The 25,186-nt window shown below is 42.5% G+C and overlaps 1 protein-coding gene across 2 annotated transcripts in view; it reads left to right on the plus strand.

Moving 5' to 3' along the window:
- LOC128905075 (vasoactive intestinal polypeptide receptor) overlaps positions 1–25,186 on the plus strand; it is a 117,091-nt gene that overhangs the window by 40,596 nt on the left and 51,309 nt on the right. For both annotated transcript variants that reach the window (XM_054190540.1, XM_054190539.1), the window contains exon 3: positions 17,590–17,697. In XM_054190540.1, coding sequence (XP_054046515.1) covers positions 17,590–17,697 — 108 coding nt within the window. The remainder of the gene's footprint in view (positions 1–17,589; positions 17,698–25,186) is intronic.

Below are 25,186 nucleotides of genomic sequence, written 5' to 3' on the forward strand. Positions count from 1 at the left end.
CAGGTATTTTAGAGCTCAATACCTGACTTTTATGTAGACATTCGTGGCTGCCCTTGGAATCAACAGAAAAAAATCAGCATCTCTAAAGTGTTGGCTCTCAAATGGGTGACTACGGGTACATCATCTTATAAAGAAGTCTGCTTTGAAAGTGGTGTGGGCAGGTAACTTCAAAGTGCCTACATGGGATGTGTTTCCCTCTGGAGTGTTCAAGGTACAGCATGTGACCACAAGTAGGTCGAAAAAGATGTTTTTCTGGAGTGGGGCTCCATAACTCGCTAAATGTAGCTGAGCATGGCTGCAAAATAGAACTTTGAACTTTGACAGCTGGGGGTGAGGGGAGGGTTTGGGGAAAAATCTTATGAAGGCGATATGAGGTCATATGAAGGTGATGACTCTTTAGTCCAAGTGTTGCTGGAAAGAAAAAAATCCTAGTAAAACTCCCAGGAAAAATGCAATTTTAACACAGTTCAGTCCCCCAGAGAAGGGGAATGGAAAGCAGTTGAGATGCCCTGCCATCCGTAATGTAATACCTTGATTTATGACCAGGTAGGTGTGTTGCCTTCTGCACATTCCACATCCTTTCAGCAAAAAGAAAATCACTTGAGGTTTAACAACCGATTTGTTATCCTTTCTAATTAAATGAGTGGAAATAAGGAAACACACCATTTCAGTCCAGTCGGGAAATAAAGCTTTGTTTAGAAGCCATTATCAATTTTATTGATCGGAGGGGCTTAATCACAGATGTAATTTGATGTGTCATATAGATTAGTCACTTATTAAGAACACCTGATGGTAGTGCTGAGATTGCTCACTGGCTTAGGATAAGCAGGTAGATTTCCACTGATAACAATCACATCTGTCTTACTGCTATTTTGTGTTTGAACACACATTCCTCATAGTGGGTGTATATGCATGGGTGAAACCAATGGTTTCTTTTCAAATTAAATCCCTGAGTTTTCAGTGCAGGTAGTAGGTGCCAATTGCTGTTCCTGGTATCAGCAGTCCTGGACTACAGGACAGCTGTTTATTACTAGCAGGATGGGAGTCTCTCTATTCCCTATTAGGAGCATGATTCAGTATCCGTGAAGTTACCCACGTTTGAAGAAGCTTTAGCAGGGACGCAAAAGAGACACAGGGGTCACAAAAGCGTAACCACCTCTGATGAGAAGAGGTTATCTTCTCAGCACAGGAAGGGCAGCAGAAGGTGCAGTCGGGGAGAAAGCAGCCAGGAAGACTTAAGCCAGCAGTGTGTACACAGGAGAATAAAAAGGCTGTTAGATCAAAGTCTGGACTTTAAAGGAAGTTTGTAACCATCAGAGGATACTGAACAGCCTTTCTGGAGGTCTTCAGGAAGGAGTGTTTTATTGATTTCGTGGCAGAGCTTGCCCATTTTATGAAAGGGTGTGTAGGATGCAGTTGCGTATTGCAGCACAGGATTGATTCCATGAGCTGGGCTGCCCTTGCAGTCCTCTGCCCTCTTATCCTTTTACCTCTATCCTGAAATATCCAGTAAAGATGTAAAGTGACAATTGTGATTCAATGGAGAAGTGGATTCTTTACCATTAAAATCAAGACTAAGTAGACTGAGAGCAGTTTGGTCCACACAGGTAAATAGCCATTCTATGGGAATGACTTTTGGCGAAGGATTTCTTTCACTTGATTTTAGGTAGCTCCAGCGTTTTCTGGCCAAGTGTAGGCACCTCTTTTAGGATGTGATGATTCATGTTCAGATTGTCTTGCCTGTTGACGAGATCTTCCTTTACTTATAAGGGCATTCTTAGTAAGCAGCTCAGCTGTGTTGGAAATAACTACACTTTGCAGATGATTCCTGGTCCTGGCATTCACTGTCTTGGAGGGCATTTGGACAAATGAGGTGAAGTCCCAATTACATCATTAGGAGTGATGAGTCCGTTTGTTCACATGCAGAATTGCATTTCAGGGAGGTAAACTTTCACTTGGGTATTTGTTAGATGATCTTTCCAGCCCTTTGGCCCCCAAAGGGTGCTCACAATGTAATTTGAGGCTTTATTAAAAAAAATCTTTTGAAAAACCTGTTAGTGTGCAAGTGGCAGGATTTTTTCCCTGCTCAAGGCAGGAGACGATGTACAAAATGCCTCGTCTCAATCTCAGAGCAGACTGTGTTCCTAAAGGACCTAAAACTCAGCTCAGTGAGATTGACGGCACCATTTCTATCAGATCATATAGCAGACTTTTTTGCTAGGTTTTGACATGTTGGAAAAGGAGTTTTGTTTATTCCTTCCCTTATGACACAGCTAAGGAGAAAGTGCTGCTGGTCTGCAGCACACACAGACATACCTGGGTGTTGGACTCATGAAATTTATAGTTTTGTTATGTGTGGGATGTCTGGCTTTCCTTGCCAGAAATGGGCCATTCTCATGGCAGGCACGGCTGGGACGTACTAGATAAAATACTGTGAGTGACACAGATGATGTCTGCTTGTAATGATCTCATGCAAATATGAACCATTATCTGTGAGTGCCTTAATTTCCCACACTAAGCATGTCTTATTTCCACTCCATGCTAGTTTTACAGTTGGTCTCCCTGCAAACTTTGCCTTGCTTGATATCCATAGATCCTTGCAACTGCAGCAGCACCATTTCTGCGGTTAAGGTGACTCCTGGGTGCCTTGCCCTTAGTTTTCCTCCTTTAAAATAGAAATATTAATATTTTCCTCTCCAGCAGAGGTAAGGTAAGGACAAACAAATTGAAAAATGTCCAGCTATTTTATGACTGGGACTTATAAAGGATACTGTGCGTTGACAGAGGAATAGAAAATGCAGTATTTTGCAGCACCCGCAATTTAAATTCACAGGAAGCTACTATGTATCTGACGAGAAATAACATCCCAAAAGAGAAAATTCATGTCATCCAGGTTAGGTAGCCTCTTCTCTTTCTCCACCTCTCTTGTTCCAAACAAATCTTTGCATAGTAGCATACATCAGTCTGCGGGTGTAGATTTTTGTGGATGATATTTTCCCAGCAGCTGCTTAGGGAGTTCCTTGGGAATGCTCAAGTTATATCTAACACATAGAAAGCCACATTGCCCTATATTCCAGTGTCAAGCAATGCAGTGCTGAAATGGGTACACAGAGGCAGGACCTAAAGTCCTGACAGTGCTCCATTATCCAGAAGAACAGGGACATTCAGCTCAGCAGCATATTGATGCAGCTACACCACCAGAGACCCTGCAGCCCTGCTTTCTGCAAGATCAGTGTGCTGCAAGGTCAGTTCTGGGGTTCAGTTGCATCATTCAAAAGGCTCCCAGGTCATCCCAAATTTTCAGCAGCCAATGGCTGTAGGAGTCCTGCCTGGGCAACTGCAGGACCAGTTCAGCCAAGTCCGTCCCAGGGTTCTAATGCCTTCAGTGAGAGCTCTCTCTGCTGCCCTGCTGGGCAAACGTGATGAGAAGTTCTTGAGAATTGCTTTGCGGAAAAGAGTTTGCAGGCTGCCAGCAGCTGCGATGATACCAGCAGCCTGGGCTGTCTTCTTTCCCCCTCTTTCTCTCCCTTCTCTTTGCTCTCTGAGTGTACAGGGCTGCTTCTCTGGTGGCACGAAAAGTCTACCGCCGCTGCAATGTAAAACAAATAAATGAGTGTTCAGTTTTGGGCCCTTCACTACAAGGAAGACATTGAGGTGATGCAGCATGTCCAGAGAAGGGTAACGAAGCTGATGAGGGGTCTGGAGCACAAGTCTTGTGAGGAGCGGCTGAGGGAGCTGGGGTTGTTCAGCCTGGAGAAAAGGAGGCTGAGGGGAGACCTTCTCACTCTCTACAACTACCTGAAAAGGTGTTGTAGTCAGGTGGGTGTCGATCTCTTCTCCTAAGTAACAGGTGATGGGACAAGAGGAAATGGCCTCCAGTTCTGCCAGGGAAGGTTTAGGATGGATATTAGGAAAAAGTTCTTAACCAAAAGGGTGGTCAAGCATTGGAACAGGCTGCCCAGGGAAGTGGTAGAATCACCATCCCTGGAGGTATTTAAAGGACATGTAGACATGATTCAGTGGTGGACTTGGCAGTGTTTGGTTGACAGTTGGACTTGAAGATCTTAGAGGTCTATTCCAACCAAAACGATTCTATGATTCTAGTGCAGTTCCACAGCCTGGGCTTCCCCATGACACGTAGTAGTTTTAGGAGCTTATAAGAAATAGAGGTCCTCAGTCCTCTGCATTACTTTAACAATGCTTACAAACATATTTCAAAAGTGAGGAATGCAATCCCATCCTCACTGAAAACCAGGCTTTTACTCCAGATATTTTTTCAGCCAAGACATCTGTATGCAGTACAGTGGGTGCTTAGCTGATAATACAGTTAGCAGCAGTAGGGAAGCTCTCCCAAGGGTTAGGAGGAGAGGGTGGCTGAAGGGGGTTTTGCTTTCTAGGCCCACAGATGGTGGCAAATTTCTCTCTATGTGAAGTGTGTCTGAGGTCCTAAAGGTTTGCTGCAAGGCAGGTCTCACCACTGCAGTGCTTCTTGCTGACTTCCACTTACTTTTTTGTGTACTTTTTTTTCCCTCTTCATGGCTGCAGTTTACAAACAGTTCAATTTAACCTAAAACACTCAAATAAAAATTAAAAAAAAAAAAGTAACCCTCTCTTTTTTTAAAAAAGGGAATAAAAGAAATCAGGTCTAGTCTGATTGGCCCAGCTCATTATCTGCTTATCCCATTATTGCTAATCAATTTCCCCTGCAATCAGATATTTTTTCAGAAGCAGCAGAGACATTTAGGGATGGTAGTTGAACAAGGTACAGTGACTTGTGTTAGGGTGGGATGAGCAGCTCTGGAGACCATGCCACTGCGCAGGAAGCATGGCATCGCATGGTAAACAGCCTTTGTGGAAAGCAGTGGGAATATCAGGCAGCAATTAAGCACAGGAATTCTGGCCCAGATTTGGAGATAACTTCAATGACATGGAAGTTTGGGTATGAAGGAAAATATTTAAGAACATAGAGAAGACCTATAAACCACAGAAGACTTTTAACACTAGAGCCTGATGACCTGAGCAGATGGGATGTGGTTTTCTGCATTAACATAGTTCCTTGGCTTTGTATCACAAAGTCACTGAGGTTGGCAGGGACCTCCTGATATCACCTAGTCCAAACCCCTGATTAAAGCACAGCCAACCAAATCAGGTTGCTCGGGGCCATGGCCAGTTGGGTTTTAAATATGTCCAAGGACAGAGACTCCACAACCTCTCTAGACAACCTGTTCCAGTGTTTAAGTACGTTAACAGGTGAAAAAAATAGAATCATAGAATTGTCTGTGTTGGAAGGGACCCTTTAGATCATCCAGTCCAACCATCAACCTAATCTTATGTTTAAATTGAATTTCCTGGCTTTCAGTTTATGCCTGTTGCCACTCTGGTTTTTTTTTTTTTTGCTTTCCCCTGAATGCCATCGCATTAATAAGACCCCACCTGAGCTTTCTCTTCTCTAGGCCAAACAGTCACAGCTCTCTCAGCCTTTCCTCATATGTGAAATGCTCCAGTCCCTTAATCTTCTTTGCATCCCTTTGCTGGACTCTCCCCAGTATGTCCACGGAGCCCAGACTTGGACCCAGCACCCCAGATGAGTCTCAGAAGCACTGAGTAAAGGGTAAGGATCACTTCCCTCAATGTACTGACAAAACTCCTCCTAATTCAGCCCAGGATACCACTCACCTTCTTTGTGGCAAGGACACATTACTGGCTCATGTTCAACTTGGTGTCCACCAGGACCACCAGGTCTTTCTCTGCAAAGCTACTCTCCACCACGTATGTGTGCACAGCATTATTGCTTCACAAGTTTAGGACTTTGCATTTCCCTTTGTTGAACTTCTGTCACTTTATGTTTTTTTCAGGACTTTTTTTTTTTTCCCCTCCAAACCAGAATAATTTTCATTTGATTTGGATCCTAAATTCTTGCAAAAGTTAAGTGCAAGTGAAACGAGCTCAGAACTTCACAGCTGGAGTCTGTCAGCATCTCACAGAGTCAGACTAGCATTTAGTCTATCTGTTCCCCACAGTTCAGCATCGTGGAGATAGCTGAGATGATTTTCTAAGCATCAGTGAAAATTGCCAGTAGCCATCAAGGGGCTGCTACAGTCGAGCGGCTTCTGATACCTAAAGTACTTCAGCACTGCACTTTATATTTGCAATGTAGACCTGTCTATCTTGCAAGCAGGATTTGAAACCTGATCAAAAAGTCAGAAAAGTCAGAAAAGTGGAAAACATGAAAAAAAAATAGTGCCAATCCCCGCCCCCCCCCCCCCCCCCCCCCCCCCCGCAATGCCTGTTCATATTGGCTTAACTTGTAAATGCATCACATTTCTTGTGGGTAATAGAGCTGAGTCCCGCAAGCTCATCACCAGTATTGTCACATGCAAAGAAATCCAGGTGGGAAATGGCCCATGTTGTTTATTCCCTGTAAACTGCTTTTGCTATTCCACAGGCCTAGAGTGGAGGCTGGCTTGAAAAGCCAAATTTGGAGCTTAGAGTTCTTTGTCAGTCTCCCTTGAAGAAGTCAAGGCGTGTTTGATGGGAGAAGAAGCAGTGAACATATGGAAATTAAAAGTCAAGCTGGAAAAACGTTAATGAAGTTTAAATTAGGAGGCTGTTTATTCATCACCATCTGTTTATAGTGCAGTAAGATAAGAAATAATTAATAGTTCCTTGCTTGCAAAAGTTCAAGTGAATTCTCACCTTCCAGTTGCATAAGACCTCCTGGGATAGATGATGTGTTGGTTGGATTTGTGTGTTATCAGAAGGTCTCCAGGTGCTTCATCGTTAGAGCAGAGACCACATGGCTGATGGCAGCTGAAGCGCTCAAGGTTGTGCACACAGCAGGGTGGAGAAGTGGGTGGATGGACCACTTACCCTAGGCTGGAGAGATGATGTGTTTTCCGGCTGCGTCAGGTTGGTGGTACATCCCTGAGACCTGCCTAAGTGCTCACATGAATGCTCCTTACACCTTCACATACACGAGGATGGATGGTTTTGTTAGCAAAACGCCACTGTTTTAAACTCGGTAGCGGAGGGAGCATTCAGACGGGCCACTCAGCTGGCAGATTTGAAGGGTGGTAGCTTCCAGGAGAAATATACATCTTGGCAGTACCCAGGGGGACCCTGGGTAATAATGTTAGGTGGCACTGGTGCAGTTGGAGGAGAGACCTGTACCCAGGCTGAGAAGGTCTGCAGGGGGGCTTTGCTTGCAGGGGAAGCAGGCAGGTTTGTACCCATGGTTCATAACAGTCGAAGAAAAAAGTCAAGAAAAATAGTCAGACGGGCTGACTCTTGTGAGCCCTTAGCCGTATGTCAAAGTTCTTAACAGGTGCTCTTGGATAACCAGTGTGACTCCATTTGTCATTTCAGAATTGTGTAGGGCTGTCATAAGCCTTGTAGGATATCCACCAGCCCCTCCAAAAATCTTCTGTATCCTGGGACATCAGGAACGGCATTAAATGACTACTGCTGGTCAGCTAAATCAAGCCCTGAGGATCTAGTCAACATATTCAATGAACCCTGGAGAACAATTTAGTTCAGTCTGAAATAGATACCTACATTTGATCTTAATGTTCTCTTTAAAGGCAAAGAGACCTGCAGGGCTTCTTTCTGTGTTGTCTTTCTTTAGTTTTTCTTTTACTGTACTTTATTACGCTGGTCTGGGTGATACAAAGGCTGTGTTGGCTTCAGTCTTGCTATGACCAACAGCATCAGGCAGCTTCCAGATATGACATCAGTCCTCTTCATTCCTGCACAATGTGGCCTCTCCTACAACAGCAGAAAATTCAGCCATGTAACATCAAGGCCTTAAACCCCAGACTCTCGTTTATCTCTCTTAGAGGACCAGTACCGGAGTCGAGGTGCCTTTTATTTTACAGAAAGTTTTCTTCCAGTTATTGGACAGTCGCCATGATACTCAGTTGGGCAAGCCACTGCATGGTATGTTCAAATGGTCTTCCTTTGTTAATGCTTTCATCATCTGCTCTGGGACACTTCCCAGCCACCAACACCTCATGCTGCAGCTCTTACAGAGGTGGAATCACCTCTCTGGAAATTCAAATGAAAGAAATTTGCCCTGTGTTTTTCAGAAGATAACCTTCCCTTGACCACGCTAGGAAACCTGGCATGTGAAACATGAGAAGGAAGCACGTGTTGCCGTGGTGGTAAACCCAGCTTCAACCCTTAGATGTGAGCAGCCCCCGGGCTTTTGTGTTGGTTGCTCCAATCTGCTCTGAAGCTGATGGCTATTCTTCCAGGCCATGAGTCTCTTTCTGTGGAAATAGTACCCAAAGGTGTTTCACCTACAAAGCTGTTATCTGACTGTCTGTCCTTGCTTGGTAACCTGCTGCTCAAGGAGGGTCCACCTCTCCGCTCAGGACTGCTCATTCCCAGTTGAATAGTGGGTACCTCCTCAGTCGCTTGTCACTGTCTGAGCCCACCCTATCACCCAAAGTCGAGGCACCTACCAGCGACAGCATGAAATTGAAACACAGATCTACACAGCACCTCATCGTTCTTCCTTGTAGAGCTAAGGAGCTGATTTTTGCCTTGACCTCACCTTTCTACAGACACAATCATGAGATAAGATGTTACAACATCTGTTTTCTGCCTTAATACGCATTAGGGGTGGAGGTTGCTTTTGTTTTGCCTGCTGTTGACAAGTCCTGGCTGCAAGCTTTCTAACAAACAGCAGCGTTTATTTGACTTGGGAACAGCTGTTTTGTGGCTTGTCAGGATTAACAGCCATTTAGTGGACATAAGTCTTGAACTGAAAAAGACGTTTTCGTTTGGAGAATACGTAACATTTTTAAATGCCATTAGACTTTCTGGTTGCTTTTTTTTACCATGGGATAATATATAAATGCACACAGCCTTAGTTATGCAAAGGTTATAAAAATAAGGGGAAAATGCCACTGCTACAGATCGATGGAAAGCAAATTCAAAATATTTTCGAAGCTCTGGATAATTGCTGAGATGAAATCTATCTATGCGGAGATTTTGTTTCTGACAATGGCTTGTATTTGTCCCCCTCACACCCCGTCAGATTTCTGGTTAGGAAATCTCTCCTTCCTCATATTTTTTATTTTTCGTTTCCTGCTGGCTGTATCAGAGCACTTTCATGATGGTATCCACCCTTTTTACATAGGGTAGGTACATTGTAAAATGTTGCATATGCCATAAATTATGTCAAACTCCGGTTATAATATATGGCCAAGATCCAAAACCTGCTGCAGCTGCTGGAGATTTTTCAACTGATTTTACTATGCGTTGGGCTTTCTGTAATCTAGGTGCCTTTATTTCTTGATATCCAAACCTTTTAACATATGAAAGCAAAACTGTGGAGAATATGAGAAGGTGAGGTCAGAGGTACCATGCTTTACATCCACCAGGCTGGGGTAGGGTTCCTATTATGGAAAGCTTTTAAATTATCAGTGTCTTACAAATTTAGCTTTTCTTTTTTCTTACCTTCTAACCATTGAATATGCCTCCATGTGAAACGAAAGCTTTCTGGTCCCTCTTTTCCCTAAGGTACATGGCTTCCACACAACCTTTCCTGCTTCTGCAGATGTCCCTGTATATTTATGGGCGAGAAACACATTTCAGCACAAACTTCATCTCATTTAATAAGCAAGAGCCAGGTCATGAAGATTTTACATGGTGAAGGTCTCTCAAGGTTTGCATAAGGACCACAGTATATTTCTAGTAGCAGGAGAAGCAGCCTGTGACTTACAGTTTGTAGAGGAAGCTTCCATTTTGACCTTCCTTTTTTCAGTGGGGTGTCATATCTTAGTCCAATATTTACCGTGAAGAGGCGCAACACAGCATTGTCTGAAAATCTCCTCCATTGCAAAGCACGTCATTTGGTCTTGAAGGTACAGGATGATCCTTTAAAGCAGCAACAGGGTAAGATTCCTCTTAATCATGCCATAATTGCTATAGGAGAGACCTCTCCTCTCCACGGTTTATTCCACATTGGTAAACCATGAGCACATTGTCACTTGCCCGTTTGCCTTCAATGAGCAAGTCAAGCTGAGTTGGTCAGTGGGAGAATTTAAACTTCATTAGCGTGGCCAGGTCTCCTGAGCTCTCATCTTGATGCTACCATTCAAGTTGCCATATACATTTAAGCAAGTCAAGGAATTGATGCAGATTGGACTAAGTGTAGGAAAGTTGAGGAAAAGTCTCCTGACCCTCACAGCACTTGAACCACCAGCGAGAGCTGCTGCACTCATGTCCTGGCCTTGCTTGGCCTGTTTTATTAGGAAGACCCACAAAATCTCTAATACTTTCCTCCTTGCAGCATCCCTGTCTCCTTCTGGTAGGCAAGACAGTGAGGTACAGAGGAGCTACAGCCTGGGTGAGTCCTATTTTAGATCTTACATTGTCAGGCTAGTCACTCTTGCCTCCCCAACAGTCAAAAAAACATTGCTAGGGGTTGAGCATAGTCATCTTGACTATGAATTGCTGTCTGGATGTGCTAACATGGGAAAAGCCCTATTGGAAGAGTAGGTACCTAAATTCAAAGTCTGTTTCTTTATGAATCCAGTCCTCTACAACTTCTGGAAGAGCAGGGGAATTTAAGTGAGGAATGAGGAAACACTGGAATAATCCTCTACGCATGCTCCATGTCTCTAGAGATCTATCTCTTGTTTAGATGCTGGTGAGGAGATAAATTGTGTTTTTGGCAACCCACTTTGTAAATCTTTGCCTTAAATCTTGGATCTTTTGTTTCATTATACATGTTCTGGAATTAGGCAGAAGGGCTCAGCTCACAAAATTGATTTATAAAAAGAGAGATCTAGAGGGATGAAAAAAGTTAAGCATTTGTGTAGTTTGATGGTTAAAGAAAGGATGAAATATTAGAAACTTTTTATTTTTTTTAACTTTTTTCCTAGTAGATGTTGATGATGGAAAAACACATAGGATTTTCGTGCTTAAAAATAATCCTCCAGAAATAGTCTCTGGTGATTTCTTCCATGCTGTTAAGAATGACTCAGTCTGGGGGCTTAAGGTGAGGTTCCTTCTGTCTTTGAGTCAAATTTCTGCAAACATTTAGGAAGAAAGATATATTTTAACATTTCCTGTTGAGTGCTTGGAGAGCTTCTGCTGGAAGCCACTGTGAAGTGCGAACCAGTTTTTATAGCAAGTAACGGAGTTCTTGTTACTCTCCAGTTTGTACACAGAGTAGGAAAAATGAAATCAATATCTGTCTTGCAACAGATATTGAGGCAAAGTCCAGGGTAAACTCTTTTCAGTAACCTTAAATCTGGGAATCCTTTTTGCTTTCTGTGATTGCCTGAGTCCATTTTCTGCTGAAATGGGACTGCAAATCCCTCACTGAGGAAAGAATAAAGGAGCATAAGTGCACCACGAAGAGCACAGCAGTGGTGGGAAGGAAATGCTACAGTGTCAGGGTTTTGCGTGCCCTGGCAGGATTGTGGTTTTCCTTCGGTTAAGTGGTTTCTCTGTCATATCCTGCCCGCAGTGCTGGAGTGATAGCAGGCAGCACAGCAGGCAAAAAATATCCAAATTAAATGCAAAGCCATGGAAAGTTGAAAGGGGAGCTCTGAAGGGGTGGGTTTGCTTCAGAGCAGACTGTCAGCAATGATAAAAACAAAAAGGCGATGAGATGGAGCTGCGGGAGGAGAGATGCCCGCAGGATGCTTGAGTGGGGCTGGGGCGGAGGAGGGCACAGCAGTGAATACAGAGGGAAAGGGTTGAATTTTAGAGGGAAGTGGGGGAGGATTCATTTAGTGAAACCTTGGAGGCAAGTTAGCCCCAGTCAAACCCAATCTGTCACAGAAAAATAAGGTAAAACCCTATTCTGCAAGTCCAGGGCAGGGCAGGATGGGGTAGAGTTAAAAACACAAAAGACACAAGGGAGAAATGATCGGGAACTGTTTCCATGCTAGAAGCAACTAAAAGGGCTAGGACACTTCAGCTTGAAAAAGGGATGCCTGAGGAGCGATATGAAAGAGGACTTTATGTTTTTTCTCCCCAGGGATTTTCTGTCTTTGTAAAAGAACTAGGCAATTCCTAATGAAACCAGCAATGAGCAGGTTCAAAGTGAATTCAGAAAAGGATGTATTTTTTCTTTCAGTGGACACTTAAACTGTGCAACTCCTTGGCCCAGGAGGTTGTGAATTTTAAAAATTTCCATGGGTTCAGAAGCAAAATCAAATTGCATTTAATTTCAAAGATTCATGGAAGAAAAAGAATCTATCTAAGGTATTTTTTCTTATTACATACAACTTTGAAGAGATAAATAGAAGATTATCTGTGATTCAGGAAGTCTCTGCGCATTGGAGTTTGGGGCAGTGGTAGTAACCCAAGGCTCACGATGGATTTTCCTAGCCTCTATTGCAACTGGATTCAAGTTGTCCATCTGGAACCAAGTCAGTAGATTGTTGCAGGGACCATCTTTTAGGGTTTGTTTTCTTTAGTCAAACAAAAGCTGAGTTCTTGACTGGGACAAGAAGGTTGATACAGTGATAATTGGTTGTAATGAGACCAAACTGCAACCCACGGTTGAGCACCTGAGCTGCACTTCTGCATGAGCTTGTCAGTGGGAGAATAAAAATCACCCAATAGCTATTTACAGTCCTGACTCCAGAGAGGCTGGAAGCTGCCTGCTGATATCAAATTGGAGTGAAAATGAGTTTCCATTGCAAGCACACCAGCCTGTGATGGTACCCAGTGGTACGTCAGCCTGGCTTAATCAAGCTTAATCAACCTTTGCCTTGCTGTTATCTACCTGTGGGTAGTGAGAGGTATGCAGAGAACCCGAGATATGCCAGGCATCAAATGGGTATATTTGCATCTGAACATAGATTAAAAGAACAAAAGTCTTGTATGTGAACATCCTTCAGAAGAGACGAGCAGTGACCCCATTCATTAGGGAGAATTGGTGCGAATGAGAGATGTGCTAAAAGGGCTTTTTTCTGGATTGGGAGTTCATCTGGGTTAAAAGAGTGCCTGGTACCAGCCTACTGCCATTCATTTCTCTCCTCAGCCAAACCTATTTACATCTCAGAGCCGTGCCAGTGCTCTGGAAGTCATGTTTATTCATGAAGGGAAGTTATTCTCTGCTGCTTCCTAGATAAGCTTTGACCACATATTTACTGTAAGTGTAGATATGACTCAACTAAATGTTTTTTGTGCTCTAGTCTGCTGGTTCTCCAAACCACTGTATACCTGCGCCTTGTGATGATTGACCTGTTTTCTATTTATTAACCTTTTAAAGTGAGAGGAAATGAGGGCTTGAGCTTTGATTCACATTTAGCATAGACAGTGGAAAAGGTTATCACCTTCTACAGCTGTGATGGGATTTCCTAACCCACGGCAGCCAGGACTGTCAGTGGTATTCGGCCACTTCTTCTGAGTCAGAGCCTCTTAGAGGAGGGCTCTGCAAAGCCCAGCTAAGGCTGGTGCAACCCTTGGCTTGCACTTGGGGCATTTGGCTTGTAAAGAGGTGATCTGTTGGATGTAAAGATCTGAGCTCCGGTATGTGGCCAACAACCTCCAGCCCGTTGGTTGATGGACCTCCTTGAGCAAGACTTCCGGAGGCTGCTTCAAGAGGGAGAGAGGTGGCTGCAAATAATTACACTAATTGTGTGCCTTACAGTGTAGCGAGGAGCAGTTTGATCTGCTTATCTGAAGCAAGGTTAAAAGGCAGCTTCATTAGAATAGTGAAGGATTTCTCCCTGCAGCCCTCCAGAAGATGATGTTTGGCTCCAGAGAGCACTTCATGATCTACCAGGCAACAGCAGGACAAAACTGAGTGTCTAGAAGTCACAGTTAAAATAATTGAAAAGGAAAAGCTTCTCTTATATAGAGATATATATATATGAGAGAGGCTTTTCCTGTATATATATATATATATATATATTTAATGACAAGAGTTTAAAACGTATACCTGATTAGCCAGGGACATGGTAAATGCTACTGTCTTGAAAAAGTCACATGCTTGTTTTTACGCTGCTTCTCCAGTCTCACTTATGATCCTTTTCAAAGCAAAACACAGCCCTTGGCAGTGTGTTTTCCTTGGCTTTCAGTAACAAGCAAATGAGCAGAGGAGTTCTTTAAATTGAAATGGAGTGGAACAGTAGGTGTATTCATGGCTTATCTCTACCTGCTGCCTTGGGTAGGGCTTAATAAATACCTTTGCATCCTTCCTGCAGATACTGAGTGCAAGGGAGAAGGCAACATTTATAATTAACTAACGGAGAAGCACTTAGCAATCACCAAATATGATCGGATCAGGCAAAACAAATTGTCATTTTTATTACATCCGTGAAGGCCAAGTGATGCCACGGGGAAGACAGGGATTTGGCTTTCCCCTTTCCAAGGCACATTGCCGCTGTTTCTGCCCTCAAATAGTTTTCTCAGGTATTGGTCTGTCATGGTGACGTGACTTGAGGCTGCCCCTTGAGTACTGTGTTCAGTTTTGGGCCCCTCACTACAAGAAAGACATTGAGGTGCTGAAGTGTGACCAGAGAAGGGCAACGAAGCTGGTGAGGGGTCTGGAGCACAAGTCTTGTGAGGAGCAGCTGAGAGAGCTGGGGTTGTTCAGCCTGGAGAAAAGGAGGCTGAGGGGAGACCTTCTCGCTCTCTACAACTACCTGAAAGGAGGGTGTAGCCAGGCGGGCGTCGGTCTCTTCTCCCAAGTAACAGGTGATGGGACGAGAGGAAACGGCCTCAAGTTGCACCAGGGGAGGTTTAGGATGGATATTAGGAAAAAATTCTTAACCGAAAGGGTTGTCAAGCATTGGAACAATCTGCCCAGGGAAGTGGTGGAGTCACCATCCCTGGAGGTATTTAAAAGCCAGGTAGACATCGTGCTGAGCATCATGGTTTAGTGGTGGACTTGGCATTGTTAGGTTAATGGTTGGACTTGATGGTCTTAAAGGTCTCTTCCAATGTAGACAATTGTATGATTCTGTGACTGAATATTGCTGACCAAGCCCCTGTTCCCAGCAGTTTGCCAGAGTAAGGTCTATCAGTTTTGGAGAAAGAAAACCATTTTCTGGAAGCCTATTTGGTAAAGGTTGTCTGTGTCCTCGTTTGGATGGACAGGCACAAATTTTTGCCCGATGTTGCAATGGGCTGATGACAGGGCGAGTGGCAAGTGTTGGACTGCAAATGCAAACCAGGTATCAATCTTTGTATTGTTCCAGTTCATTAAACTCGAGTTACTCATGCAGGCCCTCTTCTAGTCATTGGAGAGAAGACAACACCTCCAAAGAATGATTCATTTGCTGATTGTTAGATAACCATCCTACAGTGACATGAAGTGTCAGCCAGGGCTCTGGTTTCCATTGACATCTTCAGGTTTACACGTCTGACTTTTAGATGCATAAATTTAGGGATATGACTCACACCTTTAAAACCTGGACCCTTGCAGGCAGCTGCACAAATAGTGTCAGCTCATCTAGGGAGAGCAGTAAGGAAGGATGGTGTTGGAAGAGCTCACAGGCAGATATGAGAGGTCTTCACAGAGGCAATAATTTTAAAGATCCACTTTGTGTATTTTTCAAGGCCAGTCTTGTGTATCTTCACTTTATTTTAATCAGAAACAGCTTTTTTACAAAAATGAGCCCTTAATAGCTTTTTTCATGCATCACAGGTGGTGGTGAAAAATTCTAACACAGGAAAAGATACAGATCACAAAAATTCTCGAAGTATGCAATTCAGGACATTTAAAAAGCCATCTGATACTATCACCTGGTATTTCATTTTGCATTACAACCTGTCCTCAGGTAATGGGTGCACTATAATTTATTGAGGTTGATGGAAGTAAAGATTGTAAAACATGAAAGATCCTGTCATGAAAGCATCTATTTTCCATGGGCAGAATATCTAATATCTTAATACTTTTGGAGCTGCTGGCTGTTTGGCAGCAGATAAGTATGACGCTGTGGAAACTGAGCTTTGCACCTGATGTTAGAAACCTGAAAACTGAATTTTAATGAACGCTACAGAAAAGCGTGCACGAAGAAGATACCATCAGTTATTCGTTTTTTCAGGCTCTGATAAACTCACCTCAGGACTTCATTTGAAAAGTTCTGTTTGCTCATGAAAGAAGGAAGGTAAAACCTCTAAAATAACTTTGAAAGAGAGCTGAGGGTTTTTTTTTTCATCTTCAAAGCATTTTTGTGTGCTCTCTTTATCAATCTGAGACAGCATGCTGCCACAGTCTGAACAGACTGATGATGACACCAGACTTTTTCTTAGCTCAAGTAGTAAAAGATGATTTAAAGGAGGAATTTCAGACCGGGATATAATTACTGAGCAATGCAGCTTGACGGTGGTTTTCATAGTTCCCTTTGCTTGCGTGTAAAAAGTATTTTCTCAAAGCTTTCTTCTTCATATTCTAGTTTCTCTTGTTAGGCTGTTGACCTTAACAGCAACATGTTAGTCACATTTGGGGAAGTGTTGCAATCTAATGGGGCATGACAAGTAACTGAGAACAGAGGTGCTATAAAAAAGTGAGGTCTGTTGACAACCCATCTATCTAATCCAGGCAGCGATTGAAGTGCCTGTCTGTTGGAAATTTAAAGGGTAAAAAAAAAAAAAAAAAAGTTTTCAAAATTCCAGTAAGAACTGTAATATACGTCACATGTTGAGGCAAAACGATGTCTGATTTTTTTTTTAATTCAGGTCTGCCAACTCCTTTTGGCGTCAGTGCTAATGTTACATTATTCAACAGTGCAGGGTGTATGTGATACCTTTTGGGAAAGCAGAAATCAAAGGACAAAATCATATTATAACTCTGTAGGAAGGACACGCTTGATGATTTTTTTTTCTCTAAGAAAGTTTTTGTTCTATTTAAAGCATCTTCAGAACTGCTTAATTTTAACAAAATCCTAAGTTTTCTCCCTGAAGTTAGCTCCATTAGTTATACCTTCATTCCTAGCTTGGATAGCTGGGAGCGTACTACCTTGCACCGCCCTTCCATAAAGAGCATCTCTTGGAGACAGCACTGTCCCTCCTCAGCCTCCAGGAGTGTTTTGTGCCTTCTCCCTTTTTAAGGTGCAAAACTGCTTCTTGAGAAGGGATTTGGCTTCTGATCTCTTGATTGTCATCAGTGTCCCCTTCCTGCTGAGCACATCCCTGGCACAATCATCTCATTTCAAAGGGAAGAAAAAGCTGGTGACAGAAGTTTGAGGGAAGCAGAGGAAGGAGGGGAACATGTCTCACGTGTTCACACGAGGTGTTCTAATGCAACAGGGAGGGATAAGGGCAAGGAAGAGAGATATTTAATTAGGCATTTTTACCTTTTTCATCTCAAAAAGGGCACCTTTCTCTATTAACTCTGATTTGCCTGGTTCTTGCACGGATCTGCTGTTCTTTCTGTGCTGATTTCTGGAAAATTACAGACATCACCAGTGCTGAGTTTCAGGACTGGGGAAGCTGAAAACTACATGTTTAAGGAAAATATTTCTATGTCTTTCATTCCAAAAGGTGCCTGCACCAAAGTGGTAGGCTCCACATGCCTTTGCACAGCTGCTCTGCTCTGCCCCCGGTTCCTCTGCTCCCTCCAGCAGATACCACTCATGCTTGCTCTACCATCTGCTTTTCTCTTTTCCCCAGGTTGCAGAAGGCAATGGGACAACATCACATGCTGGCCTGAAGCGGAGGTGGGAGAAGTTGTGGTACGGCCGTGCCCGAAGTACTTCAGATTCCTCACCACTTTTCTCAGTAAGCAAAACCAGACACCTCATCTCAGTGAAATGGTTTTGTGGTTTTTCTGCCTCTGGGGTTTCACATCACATCACTGGGGAAGCTTCTTGATATAATCAGAGGGAGAAACAAGACCTTTGCACTAAGTAAAGGACGTTTCCAAGCCATACATGAATGTCCAAACCATTAGAGCATCCTCCCTATCCTTCTTGCAGCACCTCGTGCTACTTTGGATCACAGGGATGCAAAAATGACTCCTGGTGCAATCCAATAATATGGATGTTATGCAGTGAAAAATTGAATCAACCTGTTTAACAGGATGTTTGTTGTACAAAATGAACAGTTTAGCACTGTAACTAATTAAGTCTCTGACATAAAATAAAAAAGCTGCAACTGTATGCAGTAAAGTATTTTTCTGCTGAGATGACAAATTTGGCCACAGGCCAAGAAATTAACCTGACAAATAGCGGCCTGGGTAGTTTAATGGAGAAAGTAGCTTAACTCACTGTTCGGCATGTTCTGGGAAGCTTTAATTTAAAACTCAGGTCTCAAGGGCCATGCAGCGACAGGAGTCTTTGTCATCTGGTAGTTCATAGTCATTATTTACTATTTTTATTATAGTAGCCCTGCAGACCTCCACAGAGAATTAAGCTCTTTTGCACTGCAGATTATGAACCAAGTCTCCACTTTTACAGCCTTGCAGTCCAAACACACATGATAGATTATGAATGGGAGTAAGGATACAATATCATCCCTGTTTAACAGACCAGGACGCTACACTGATTAACCAGCACACGCTGATTCCATGACTTGCCCAAGACCCCACCAAAAGTCCTTGCAGACTCAGAAGGGAAATTAAAAATCCTTAGAGTCCTGTCCTAGCGCTGTAACTTCCCCATTTCCAAAACTTCCCAGTAGTTCATCACTGCAGCATCAACACCCAGGGAAAGCAGGCAGAAGCTGCTGTAATATCCCATCTTGCAGGATAGGACCCTTGCATGTTGGTCATGCCATGTGGAGTAATTGCCTGCTGTTGAGGTTTTGTGCCCTCTCCTCTCCTGAGTACAACATTTTCTCACTGGGTTTTAGAGACCCAGCAGAGTCAGTTAAACAGGAAATAAAAGAAAAACTGTCTAAGAAGATTTTCTAATACTTTCTAATCCCAACAAAGCAGAACTATGACAGAAATATAATATATATATTATAGTGTGTGTATATATACGATCATATATATATCTCTCTCTCGTTGTGTCTATGTTGAACTTAAGCTAATGAAAGTGGGATGCCTTAATTGCGCTCTAGGATAGACTTATGAGACTCAATAAAGTTGCCCACTCAGGGGCATCTACTGCTCTCTTAGATATCGTAGGACATCTCAGGTGGTCTCCAGGTTTCCCTGCAGAAAGGTGCAGTTCTCCCATAGTTCACATGTCATGTGATGTCGCAGGTACTTCAGGGTATCTCAAAAAAACTACGCTTAGGCAAGAGAATGTTTCTATTCTGGAAAAAGTCCAGACTCCACTGAGAGGCTCTCTGTGCACTTATCTCAATGTGCCATGCCAAGAAAGAGCCTCAAACACAAGCCAGCCCGTGACCCTTCCCTGCATACCCATGTTGTAGCGTGGCTGCTGGCATTTGTGTTATTCTGTGATCAGTGAGCCCCACAAATGTCATCTAGTCATGCAGCTGGCAATGTCAGCAGCCTTCCAGGGGGATTTCACATTGCTTTGGTTGAGTTTCCTCTGGTTAAATGTGGTTTTCTGCATCTGACTCTCATCCAGGATTTCCAGTTGCTGGAGATCTGGCTGGTTTGGTCAGTGGTGGATAGGACATGATTCTGCTCTTCATAGATTAGTCACTCTAATCATAGATTAGAGATCAGATGATTAGCACCGTGAAAATATCTGTTTCTCCTCATTTCGTATGGTAAAGCACCGAGTGACTTGCTTTGCTGGAGAAAGCGGATTCATCACTCTTAATTTCTGCTGTTTCTAATGCAGATGTTTCTGTACAAGATAGATGTCTGGGATACCATCAACATCAACAGTAATCTAGACAGTGCAATCAGCAGACAACTGGATAGTAGGAACCTGAACAGGTCTTTAGATGTCATTTGTTGTATTGATAAATTTTCTGTTGAGTGTAGTAGAAGTGCAGACACTAAGGTCACAGGTAGGCACCTACACTGTAGACACTGAGGTCTCTATTGAGCATCCTAAACAAGCATCTGGTGCCATTTGAGATACTTTGGGGTTTCTAAGAAATCCATGAGGATGCTTCAACTGGTACTAAGATAGCTGTCTTTACGGAACTGATTTCTAAACTGGAGTGACATCCATGTCAACTGATTTTAGAGTTTCCCATATGTAAACCTATCTCTGATTTACAGTCAGTGGTGAGAAATAGACCCTTTAGAGGTGCAGTTCAGCTGACTTTCAGACTTCGACTTCAAGATGAGTTGAACAAAAATTGATAAACCACATATTTCTCCCCATTTACAAGCAAATGATTGTAGAGCGGCTCTGGCAGATGTGAATGTCTTAAAATACAGGTGAATCCCACCTTTGCAGAGTATATGTGCTAGCATCTCCTTCTGTAAACAGAGAAACTGATGCCATTTCCAGAGCAGAAACTACTTTGATTTTCTTTGAGCTATGCACTTTGTACAATCATATACAAATGTGGAAAGCAGATATGGTCTTAAATAAAGGGAGGGTAAGATTGCCTCTTGTTTTATAGGATTTGTTGCAAAATTAATGCCATTAAAGTTTGTGAAGCGGTTCTTCCTTTGTAGTAGTGAGTATCATTGAATAGCTTTCAAGGAAATCAATCATCTGGTTAATGTTTATGTCTTACTCTTTGATCCTTTTGCAAGAACATGAAAGCTTATACCAAAGTTGCAAGCAAGAGAAAATCTTTTTTATATTTATAGCAGGAAAAGGGTGAAAACAAAGAGTTTGGGAAACAAAGAGTTAATGTGATTTTCCTGCCTAATGAGGACTATGCTCTTCAAATGACTAATATCCCGTCTCATGGTAAATAAAGGATAAAATATCTCGTGGCATTTGGAAACCTTAAATGCCTAGCATAGTCCTGATGTCATTTGACATTAAATTTTTATGTCATTCACAAATTCAGAAGATTTTCATTATTTCATGGCATTCGTCAGTACCGTATGAAGGAGATGGATGAAAATATTTCTGGCACCTTTCATTATTAAAGTGCATTACTTGCTATCCCTTGACCAGAGCATTCCAGTTTTCTCTCAATAAATAGAAGATGTCATTTATAATAGGGATTTGTTACCCACAGTTTCTCCAAAAGCAAATTGTCCATTGTGCACAAGTTAAACAGTAAAAATTAGCACTAACAGTTTTTAAGCTTCAACTATGAGATTAATTGACATAAGGGGGCGGGGATGGAAAAAAACAAGTTCTGGAATCCCACTCGACTAGGGTGAGATCCTTCTGAGTTTCAGGGTTGCCAAACTCCTTTTTCCCTCTGGTGCTCTAGATTTATTTCTGCTCTCCTTTCCCCTTCCTCATGAACACATTTAACTTCTTTTTCCTGCTCTACTTCTCTTCCTTGTCCTTAGTGGGCCTACTGTTTGCAAGGACTGACCATTAATTCTGGTGTATACCCATCTTCAAGCCATCTAGAACAGAGCTGTCTGGATCCTGCCTCTCTGCAGGCAGATATTGCTGCTTCTAGAGTTACCCAGGCATGGCAGCTCCCCTGTGTGAAGCTGAGCACCTTCACATACAGGCACTTGTGTAGTTCAACTCAAAATCCTTCAATGTTGGTCAAGTGCTTTGAAATAATCCCAGCAGTGTTATCAGACATCACTGCAGCTTCAGCCATATCTGCCCTCTCCTGGTCCCTGAGTTCCTGATTTCCTTCCATTCTCCAATGCATAATGTCTTCATCCCCTTACTTGTTTTCTTCATTTTCGTCTTTTTTGCACCAAACACCAACTCTTTCCCGGTGTTAGAAATACACTGCCAAGCACTGAGCATGAGTGATTCTGGGAAATAGAACTTGTCGTCATTGACGGATCCCACACCATGAATTTATACTTTTGCCAGAATAGTGGAGAGTGCATAATCTCAGAGGTGTAGCTAAACAGTGACAGTGCCGTCTGGAACAATGTTGTCACCAGTGCATTTTTATGTGGGTAGGAAGACATCAGAGATCCTCTTTGGCATTGCCAGACAGCACTGGTTCATGCCCTGCCATCCTCCTATTGCATTTAGATATAACCTGCTCCAGCACACTGAAATTCTAAAACCGTATCACAAGAAGACAACAGAAGTTCCCAGAGAACTATTGTGATATTCATGCACAAATAAAGAAAAAGAGATAATTCAAGGAAGCAGTCAGGAAACTGATAATGGAAATTTGCCCAATATATCATAGACCACGCATTATGAAAATAACACTTTCATTGACCACCTGAAGCATTTATTAAATTTCCACATGTCCTCTTGAATAATGGACACCATCATTCCTCAATCCTTGGGCCAGGGTTAGTACTTGGAAGGCTCCTGAGAGAAACTGTGAGCCACTGGCGTAGGGTGACTTCTTCATGGCTACCCTTGTTCCTCTGGAGTACCAAGAGGGTAGGAGATGATTTTTGTCATTCCACAGTGGTTTACAAAAATGCTGCCACTGCTTTTTAGTCTCACGCTGTTGCATATAAATGACAAAGATAAGCTAAAGTTGTGGAAGATAAATATTCTGGTAAATAAAAAAATCCATCATACTAGAAGAGTCTGGAAAAGTGTGACTTAGTGACACTGGCTTCATTTATGAAAACAAAAGGTAAGAGTCCCCGTTGTAAGAGTAAAATCAAGGAAGAGAAAGAGCAGTTTAAGCCAAAATCCAACAAAAGCAGAATATGCAAATTGTGATGAATAGAATCACAGTAGAAACTGGAGGAAGGTTCCAGTGGGGGTTTATGTGGGAAGTAAAGATTAATTTTGGACATAGTTTTGATCAGCTTTTAAAGTGATTAGATGATGTTAAGGGTCCAGAACATCTCCAGGGCTGCTTCTGTGAGTTCTTCTGATGTACTCACAGCATTTCACATACAGTGAGCCAAAGATAGAGAGAGGGAAAGAGACCGGACCATGTCACTCACTGAGGGTGAGGGACTCAGTTCTGCACCTGTTCACTGACTAGTCAGGTATGATTTATGCATTATGAGCTATAAAGGCAAGCCAGGACTGTAAGTATTGGTCTCAGGTGAATTGTCTCAGCAAAATTATCTCCCCTCCTTTGAATGTCATTGCTAAGAATGCTGTCCATCTGGCTCAGGACATTTCCTGGCTTCAAGCTGCTGCTTTTTGTCCTGTGTAGCAGTCCCAAATCCTCCATGCTGGGAAGCAAATCCTCCAAGTCATATCTGGCTTTGGATCTCCATGGAAATGATGCTTTTACTGGCTACCTGGAGTCTTAGGACAAGCATAAAGATGTCTGTCCTTATTGTTGAGAGCTTTTAGGTGCACTCACAGTTTGTTAGGCTGGTTTCCCTGATGCTCATTCAGAAAGCTTCGTGCAATTCTTCAGAGAAGAACTAGGGTGGGATAAGAGTCGTGTAACCAGACTCCCGTGGGTAACAAAGCTACAAAAGTTGGCAGTTGTATTCTGTGTCGCTTCTAAGGTACATGTTTGTGCAGAGCAACACTAAGTGTTTAAGTTTGCAATCTTTTCTCTTAAATAGGAATTTTGAAATGACATTAATATATATCAGCATTGTTTCATGAAAACAGCAAGCTTTTCTTCTACATGGTGATTGGGATCTAAGAGGTCTAAGCCACATGAGAAAGTTGATTTTTACTTATTTATTTGGTTTACATCCTCATCATTTTGAACTTGTGCACTCATACACTTCTGTTATAGCTCTTTCATTTGAATCTAAAAGATATATTTTTCTCTGTGGTACATTTAAATTCAATAAATATAAATCAAGAGCTATTTTGTTGTCTTTTTTTCATTCTCTTTTTTGTTACTGTGCCCAAAGTTATTTTAACTATCATTTGATCCTATGTGCAACTCAGGTATTGTGATTGCTTATAAACCAAACTTATAAACCAAAAATGATACCGTGGTTGGTATCATTCCCGGCCTCTGACTGATGGCCTTTCGGCAAATTCAGTACGATGGGCAGCAAAGGTCTAATTCTGTCATCTCATTTTTTTTCCTGATTCATCAACAGAGAGTTTTGGAAATGACACCCTCTCTCCACTCTAGGCCTTCACTTTGAACTACATTGACTAATCCTTTGTAGCATTAACTTCATTAAGACAGAGGCAATCAAGTCAAGTTCATTGGGTGTATGTCATTTGCTGTTAATATACAGATCTTAATGTTTCAGACTGAAGGAATACCCCATTATCACTAATCCCAGCCCCTTCCAGTTCTGGCACACGCACAAAACTCTGCACAACTGCACAGAGCAAAGTGAAGAGCTCCCCATGAAATAACATGAGAACGAGCTCCTCATTGAAGCAGGTGATTAAACAGACTACTGCAGGTAGCTCCACTGATGCCACCTGCAAGCTTGCAGGGTCCTCACGTGCTCTGTATGGAGACATCCAAAGACTCTTTAGTCCCTGTTGGCCCAGAGTGAGTCTTGGAGCAGAGTATAGCTGTGTCCTGGGGTAGTCAAATGAGATTCATAAGTAGGACATGGATAGAGACTCCAGGGAGCTGGTATTCTGCCAGCTATCTTTTTGATTAATTAAACATATGGATAACTCTCCTTCCACTGAACTGTGGGTACCTAACATTAATCATCTAATCTAAACTCCTTGTCTAATTTCTGCCTCCAGCAATTTCAGGACATGGGTTATCCCATGACATTTCTTAGAAAGGGATGATTATGACCTTTGGATGTTTTCTATGGCGTCTACAGGGAACCTGATAGTCTCCTTCAGAGTAGACTCCCTACATTTCCATGTCAAAAGTTAGGTGAGATAAATCCCAACCTTTTGCAAAGGAGAGCAATAATGATTAGACGAAAACAAACAAAAATGCAGAATCACTTAATTTTGCACCCTCCAAAAATTATTCTCTTTCATTAACTTGAAAACCATCTTAATCTCTCTCTCTTGAGCCAACATGATTTTCCTCAATTTCTTTTCTCCTTTTTTCTATGTTGCTTTTGAAACTGGAACAAAAACAGAATAAAATGAGGAAAGGGATAAGCAGATGGCAGCAGATAAGCAGAAGACATTATCACTACCATCAAGAACCCCAAAATGAACCAGACCTGCTATTTATTTACTACAATGCTCATTTAAAAGGAAACAAGTAGTTGAGCCCATCTGCTGTAGCGGTTTGTTCACTGAGGGCCTTTGACCTGCTCGGATGTTCAGTGCAAATGTGTCTTTTTTTCACAAAGGGAGAATTTCCAGGAAACCTTCTCATTTACATGGAATTGTGCCAATTATTTGCAACAGCCCACTCTGAAGTCAGAGAAAAGGGGAGAGGTGAGCCAACGGTC

This window comes from Rissa tridactyla, chromosome 2 (genome assembly GCF_028500815.1).
Source record: "Rissa tridactyla isolate bRisTri1 chromosome 2, bRisTri1.patW.cur.20221130, whole genome shotgun sequence".
In the NCBI taxonomy this organism is placed as follows: domain Eukaryota; kingdom Metazoa; phylum Chordata; class Aves; order Charadriiformes; family Laridae; genus Rissa; species Rissa tridactyla.